This window comes from Phalaenopsis equestris, unplaced genomic scaffold (genome assembly GCF_001263595.1).
Source record: "Phalaenopsis equestris unplaced genomic scaffold, ASM126359v1 Scaffold000202, whole genome shotgun sequence".
In the NCBI taxonomy this organism is placed as follows: Eukaryota; Viridiplantae; Streptophyta; class Magnoliopsida; order Asparagales; family Orchidaceae; genus Phalaenopsis; species Phalaenopsis equestris.
The window spans coordinates 2997262-3005415 of NW_018164644.1; the positions used below are offsets into that span (position 1 = coordinate 2997262).

General features: G+C 37.5%; 1 protein-coding gene across 1 annotated transcript in view; it reads left to right on the forward strand.

The window, feature by feature from the left end:
* The window catches only part of LOC110022769, an 89499-nt gene extending 88047 nt beyond the window's left edge, over positions 1-1452 (forward strand). Inside the window, 3 exon segments of the mRNA XM_020721869.1 lie at positions 92-162; positions 855-1011; positions 1261-1452. Of these exon segments, the coding sequence (XP_020577528.1) occupies positions 92-162; positions 855-1011; positions 1261-1425 (393 nt within the window). The 3' untranslated portion in view covers positions 1426-1452.
* Positions 1453-8154: the final 6702 nt, after the last annotated feature.

The window sequence follows — 8154 nt, forward strand, 5'->3', positions numbered from 1 at the left end:
AAAAAGCGTCAATGAGTGGCTGTGATTTATTTGTCCATAATTCACCAATTCTTCCATTAGTCTAATGATTGTTGTTTTTTGTGGCACATAGGTGTTTAGAGCAGCTTGTCTTGCTATTGCTGATTCAAGTATTATGCGGGACAAACAATTCCAGCTTATAAGGTTAGCTATCTTTCACTCTTTTATGTTGAAAGTGGGTTCTTATTTCTTTTATATAATAGTCCTCTTAAGCAAATTTTAAAGTTTGTTTTCGTTGTACAACTCATAAAGCTTTTGTGGATGGGAACTATGATGTTTAATTGTTGAGTCTTTATGAAAATTAGAAGTATGATCATTTTTGACAGTTTTCCAACTTCTTGCATCAGCAAATCCTTTTGTTACCAATGTTATGCTATGTAAAAAATGATAAGTGTCCAAATAATTTCCCGACTCTTTGCCGTGGTCATTTTAATCTCATAATCCATATGAGTGCTGATTTATTCCCTGAACTCTTTTAATATGGGCAAAAATAATCCCACAGAGGGCTATCTTAAGAATATGGGGACTAATGTGACACTTTTATAAACTCTAGTACTAAAATAATCCCTTATAAATAGTCCAGGGACTATTTTGGCACTATGCTCTATTTAAGAACTTGTTATTCTTGAAAGCGCTAAAGAAATCATTATACGAAAGCACAAATGTATACAAGAGAACTCAATATTCTATGTAATTTGCATTAGTTGAATACAACCTCTCTATACAAATCCATGAATGTTAGTTGTTGGTGTCTATTCTATGGGTAAGCCATGAGATGAATTTTTCATGTCATTACCCTATCAAAATTAATCATTGATTTTGCCACCTTGCTTCAGTGTAACAGCTGAGAAATGGATACCCATCATAGAGGTTCCAGTTTCCAGCATTAAAGCTTTTCTAGAGAAGAAGAGGAGAGAAGGTTTCTCCATTTTAGGCTTGGAGCAAACTGCAAATAGTACGGCGCTTGACAAGTTCGTCTTCCCAAAAAAATCGGTAATCTCTTCATATCAATTTTGTTTTTTTTTTTTTCCTTTGTTCTTAAAAACATATTTGCTTAATATATTTATAATATATTTTCTTCAGATCATTTTTTTTTTCTAAAAATAAACAAACATATTTTTTTTAATATACTCAAAACATAAAAACAATCATATATGTTTCATTTCAAGTCAAAATAAAAAACAAAACAAAATTTAAGAACAATGAAATATAAAAAAAATGACATGAATGTTTGCCTTGCAGGTTTTAGTGCTGGGAAGAGAGAAGATTCCTGTAGATATTATTCATGTTTTAGATGCTTGTGTTGAGATTCCTCAGCTGGGTATAATCAGATCTCTCAATGTTCATGTTAGTGGCGCAATTGCTCTATGGGAATACACTCGCCAGCAAAGGAGCATACAGCAATGATCCGTTGATGGAAATGTGTCCTAATCTGTTGTGTTTTATTTTGTTTAAGGAAGATTTACATGCATACCATTCAATGCCTACTCCTAAACTTCAATTTTTACATACACCATCTTATCTGTGCATGAAATTGTGTATTTTACTTTTTAAAAGTTAAAAATAGTGGTATTTTTTTATGTGATATGAAAGATTTGGGTGGTATAAATGTAAAAAACAAACGTTTGGTGTTATATATGTAAATTCATATCAATTGAGTGGTATGGATTAAAGTTGCCCCTTTGTATAAATACTGTGCTCATTTGATGTTTATTATAAAAAAAAAATTTAGCTCTTGTAGTTGAATTGAATTACATTACTGTTCTGCTTTAGACTAGCACACTCATTGTCATTTAATATATACTTCAGTGCATGTGAGATTATCCTAAAATTTTTCTGCTTAGCCTATAAGTATGTAAAATTGAAATAAAAAATAAAAGTTTATGGCATGTGGATAGGGCTGTTAAAAAAGCTTGTTGTTCGCGAACAGTTCGTGTTGGGTTCGTTAATAAATTCATGTTCGATTCGTTTGATAAGTAAACGAGACGAACGTGAATAAATTTTTTTCGTTCGGTCAGTTGAATAAAAAATGAACAGTGATGCGTTCGTTCATGTTCAAATCATTATTGTTTGAAATATAAAATAATTATATATATAATTTTTATGATATTTTAAAAAATTATAATATATAATACATTAACCATCTCATCCATAGGCTCTAGCGCTTTATTAATATTAGGGATGTGAAACTGGCTCGTTGTTTGCGAGCAGCTCGTGTTTGGTTCGTTTGTTAAGAAACAAACACGAACAGTGACTTCACGAATAATTTCGAACACGAGCTCTGTTCGTTCGTGTTCTGTTCGTTTACACCTCTAGTTGTGGAATTCTTATGGTTATATTTTTAGTTATAAGAGACAACATTTGTGCAATTTTAAAATTATAGTTGAAATATTTTGTCAATTAACTTCAAATAGAATATAGAAATTAAGTTAAATTTTTTATGTTTTAAATGGCTATGTTTAGCTTTAGACATTCAGTGTTTTTTGCTTAATTACAGTGATTATTGTTGTTGGTTTATAGTGTAATAATGGATACCATGAAAAACTAATCATAAATATAAAAACAATACTTGCTCTCACAAGTACACAAAAACATTTGAGGACTTGGTTAAATGTTGATGAATGTAATGCATTTATTGTGCATGAGTTTTCAAAAGTCTGATATTTGATTGGATGAAGAAAAAGGAGTGAAATATTGACAAATTTAAAATCAGCTATTTCAAATTGGGAGACTTCAAATATATCATATAGGCTGCCTCCAATATCAGTTCCAAACAATTTTCTCCATCTTACTTTGCATTGAACTCATTTACTTCAAATCACATGCAGAAAAAATAATCTGAAGCATTTGTTCTACACTCAATCAAATAACAAAAAAAATTGAACTATTAGTATATTTTCTTACTTGAATTGTTTCTTAACTTCTATGAGTCCAAACATTAATGTGGCGGTAGAGTAATGATTTAGCAACTTAGTGTTGAATAGAAAACCGGCACACACTTAGATAATTAAAGAAATGTAAGCAGGGGGATACACCTTGTTTTTTACATGAAAAATCATAGAAAAGGGAAATAAACAAAAGGTCAAGACAGGTCAAAGTATTCCACTGTCAGTTGGTGATTATTGGTACAACCTCTTATCTCAAGAGTCGGAAAGGGTTACACAATTTCTCGGGTTATAATGTCAATGCACTGGAGAACTCCATGCCACGCGATTGGGAGTAATTGTAGCGTAGAGTGAAAATTGGAGATTTGTTGCACTATCTTCAGATCAGCACGATGTTCAGGACGATGCAGCGTTTCATAGGTTGTTACTTGCTTCTGTGGTTTTGTTGATTGCTTTGCATAGTATTTTGCCATGGTGAGCATACGGCGATTGATGACGGCCAAAGTTAGCCAACGGGTGGCAGTGAGATTTGATTGGAGTCGACGGAAGCCATAATTGAATGGACGAGGAGGTAGAAGCCAAAGTGTGTAGAGGCTGCGATGACCAGACTTGGTTGGATTTAGCTGGTGGTTACTGCGACCAAAGTTATTCGGCGGTGGCTGCCTAAGTTGGTCGAAGGGGGCAGCGATCAAAATTGGCCAATGACTGTTGCTTGAATTGGTCAGTGGCGAAGACAGATGTCTCTGTTGGCTAGTGACTGGGGTGGCTACCTGAGTTGGTCGAAGGGGGCTGAGGCCATAGTTGCCCGACGATGGGAGCCAGAGTTGCCTGCATGTGTTAGTCGGAGGGGTGGCAGCCAGAGTTGGCCTAAAGGGAACGAGGGTCGACTGTCGTAACAGGCCTGAGTCGGCGGATGGAGTGGGACTGAGGAGGAGGCGGCCAAAGCAAGTCGGGTTGGCTTCGGCTAGAGTTTGCCGACTTCCATGATGAATGTTAGAGTGAGCAGCATTTGTCAGATCTAAGTATTGTTGAACTGCAGCTAGACATGCAAAATACAGCTAGAGCATGCAAAACATCATACCTGCAAAACTAGTGCACATGCAAAGCATATACCATGTGAATGATAGGTCGATCGGGCCGGGGTGGTCGATCAATGCAATATGCTATATCGACCGGGTCGAGGCGACTGGTCAAGGCAATGTGATAAACCGACGTGACTAAGGCAATCAGTCGAGGCAATGTGCTATTTCAATCGGGTTGCGGCAACCGGTCAAGGCAACATGCTATATCGACCAAACTAGGGTGATCGATCGAGGCAGGGTGCTATGTCAAGTGGTCTAAGGTGGCCGACAAAGGAAACGTGTTATGTTGATCAATCTGGGGTGGCCAGTCAATGCATTTTATTATGCTGACCAGGGTGGGGCGGCCAGTCGAGGCAATATGCTATGTCGGCCTAGTTGGGGCGGGCGGTAGAGGCACTGTGCATGTGTAACATGCTTCACGCAAAACACATATCATGACATATAATGTCCTGCAATGCAAATGAGCATGATCAATAGCGAGCCACATTCATCTAACGTTCTCGCAAGGAAGAAAATGTGAGGGTTTAAGAGGTTATACAGTCGTGGTGGTTATGGATGCATTTCTTCAAGTGGAATGAAGCTCTCCCATCGGTATGAGAAAAGCCTACGCAAGGCCTTCCTCAAGGAAATAAGGAAGCTCTCATCGCTAGAGAGATCACCAAAGTTTCGCCTCCTCCGATGTGGAATGGAGCTCTCCTTCCAAGGAAGAGACCATGAGCTTGCCAGAGTCGCCCTTCCCCAAAGATAGGATGAAGCTTTCCTATTCATACTCTTTGAAAAGTTCACAATGGAAGAGTGAGGTCACCTGAGAAGAAGAAGAAGTTGGAAGATGACCAAATCCCTATCTCTCTCCTTTAGGAAGATAAAGAGTCTTCCTCAACTCCCTTGATCCAAGCTTCAAACTCCAAGAGGACGAAGCCACTTGAGGAAGAAGATGGTGCTCTTCCTCTAGCACTCTGAAGCTCTCAAAATGATCATCACTTCAAGATTTTTCCTTGGCTCGCAAGTGGAAACCATATCTCCAAGGAAAGAAGATAACCGATGATAGAAGAAGAGCTTTCAGCTCTTAGGGGAGGCCCAATGCTGAGAATGAGCAGAGGAGAGGAGCTTAAACCAACTCCCCCCCCCCCCCCCCCCCGGTCAAATCGCCAAAGATGCCAAGCTCATTCTCCTAGAACCTTCCAAAAGAAGGTTAAAAAGGTCCTATGCATTAGCATTTTCTCCTTCCAAGGCATATCTCCATGCAAAACAAGAAATTTGCACTTTTTTGACTGCTTAGGGAGGCGTGTCAGGTGAGAAATTTGAGAAAATGTGGAGCATAAAATGGCCGAGAGTCTAGGCACCGTGATTCCGGTGCCTATGCACCTGGGTGTGGCGCCCAGGTGCTGGGTGCTTGGCGGCGGGGCGCTGGGTGCTGATGCCTACTTTCCAGATTTTTTGTTTAAAAACTGTGCATTTCGAGTAGCTTCGTGTTGTTGCTTTCCAGAGGCTGGCGCCTAGGTGCTTGGGCCTGTTGTCGTCAGGGGAAAACATCTACTTTTCAGGCTCTCGTTTTAGAGAGCCAAGGGGTTGTTCTGGGTGTCGGCCTTGCCATAAAACTTTGATTTTCACTGGAAACACCAGATAAAGCATTCTTTAAATTTAAAAGCTATAAGAGACCACATATGAGTGAATTATGATCCCCAAAATTCAAAAAAATGTGTATTTTTATTGATTGTTTATCGGGAAAATCATAACCAATGGTCGGCCTGGATCACGGTACTCGTAGGGTATTCCAAACCCTAATTTTTGCCCGGTTGACCGTATGAAGAACCTTGTTGATACAAAAGCCACAAAATGTTACATATTGATAAAAATATGACTCTGTAACTTAGAAATTAACATTTTACAAGTTTTTAAGTGGGGTTTTTTATGCCAACAGGCATCCTGCGGGCGTAAAATTGGTTTGAACCTAAAATTTTGCAAAATGAGTGTGAGGAACTTTGGAAGCTACCATTGGCCTCAAAAGAGTCCAAATTGATGGAGTTTGGTCTTTCAACATCATAATAGACATAAAACATGTTCAGAGCCAATGCTAACCTTGCCTTACGGTGAATTTTCTCGGATAGGGTCAAAACGGTACTAGTCCTAATTCTATGCTCAGGGCACATATGAGGAGGTCTGATTGGATGACTTGGATGACAAGAAGCTGGAAAAAGTTACGTTGTTTAAATAGGCACCCACTGTACGCGACATCAGAAATTGATTCCAATAGCGGTTGCCTCAGGCTACCGAGTTCAAGTAGGTCGACTAGCCAATTACCGCTACATTAGAATTTAAATTATCATACATATACGGTATAAAAACCATACAATTGATTAGAGTATCAATTGTATTAAGAACAATTACCTTAATTGTTCCCTCATTTCTGTAATTATATAAATATGTCTTTATAAATAGGAGACAAAAGGACAAATAAAGTGACATCTTCCTGTTCTCCTTAAAGATAATTATGAACTTATTCTCTACTTTCTCTCACCCTCATTCTCCTGGCTCTAACTCTCGAGATGTGTTTATAAAAGATAAATTAGGATGCAACGCAAGAAGATGAATAATGAGCAAAAGTTGCAAAAAACTTACAAGGGGTCGGTTTCCTCCCCAAAGAAATCTTTGAGGTAAACCCTTCTTCCCAAGACAAAGGGAATGAGAATGTGAAATCAAACACCAGTAAAGCTTGAAAATCGCCTTAAACCCGTTGGCGCTTTTCTCAACACCACATTGAGGTGAATATTTGAGTATTTACACCATCACTTGGTGTGATTGCCTTAAAGGAGCTCTCATTTCTTCCCTATTTCGAATTTACATGATTTATTACATTTTATTTTTAGGGTCTGTTTGGGGCAGCTGCAGCTTATTGAATAATATGTTGATGAGCTATGTGCGGTGACTATTACAAAATTTTATTTTTTTTGGAAAAGTCTGACCTCTGTCAACAAGCTGTCACCACATCTAGATAGGTGCGGTGTGAAAACAATGTTTTCAGCATTTTGAAAACGCATAAGCTGTCTAAACGCAGTTTACCCAAACAAGCTAGGTATGTTTTCAAAACGCCACCGCACCAAATAAGTTGCCCCAAACGAAGTCTTAGGGTTTCTTTGGGGCAGCTGCAACTTATCTAGCTTATGCTGATAAGCAGTTTATCTTGATAAGTTGTTTGTCTGTTTCGTTCGTGTGTTTGTAAAACATATGATTTACAGCAGTTTCTAGATAATTGACCATTCTGTCTCTGAACTAAAGAAGTCGTTAAGTTGTTTGGTTTCTATGGTTTGAAAACAGTTGATTTGTAGCTGTTTGTGAAAAAAAGGATTATTTCGACCACACACAGTCGAGCTTTTTGCAACAGTAATATAATGGGAAAACATTTAATATACTTAAAAAAAAAAACACAACATAACAATTCAAAAAAAATGCACGTTTTTTGAGAGCACGAAACTGGTAGAAAAGCAACGGGATTTAACACAATTCATCACATCTATCAAAAAATGCATAAATGTAAGTAGTAAACAGTTCGGACAGGTGTCTTGCATAGCTGCAGCAGTGTTTCTGTATTTTTGTTAATGGTAGCTTTTTTTTTATTTGCTTTTGCAGTATTCTTATTTTTAATTGATTTATCGTTTGGCCTGCAGGAATTATAGGAGAAGAGGAAGCAACGTGACAATTTTGCCTACGAGAGGAAGAAACAATTGGCAAAGCTACACTCCAAGGGTGAGAAGACTGTAGAAGAGAAACTTAGTTCTGAAACTCAAGTCCTTGCGTCAATCAAGTACTGAAATGTGTTCTATTCAAGGCTGAGAAGACTGCAGATGTTTTTTTTTTTCTCTTTTTGTTATTCTAACCATAGGTCCCCATTGAATTTCTTTGAAATCAGAAGGTATCTCGTGAGAAATAATGATTTTATTAAAGGTATTTATAATGAAGGTTAATTATGCATGGGTCATTTACATACATACCATCCAAATTCTATAAATTTATATAGATAACACCTAAACTTTTACTACTTACATTTATGCCACCCAAACACATCATATCGCATAAAAAATATCACTTTTATAACTACACTATAAATCACCACCAAGCCTCTCAAACCTTCATAATCGTAAATGAAGCAAATTACAACAACATTTCATAAA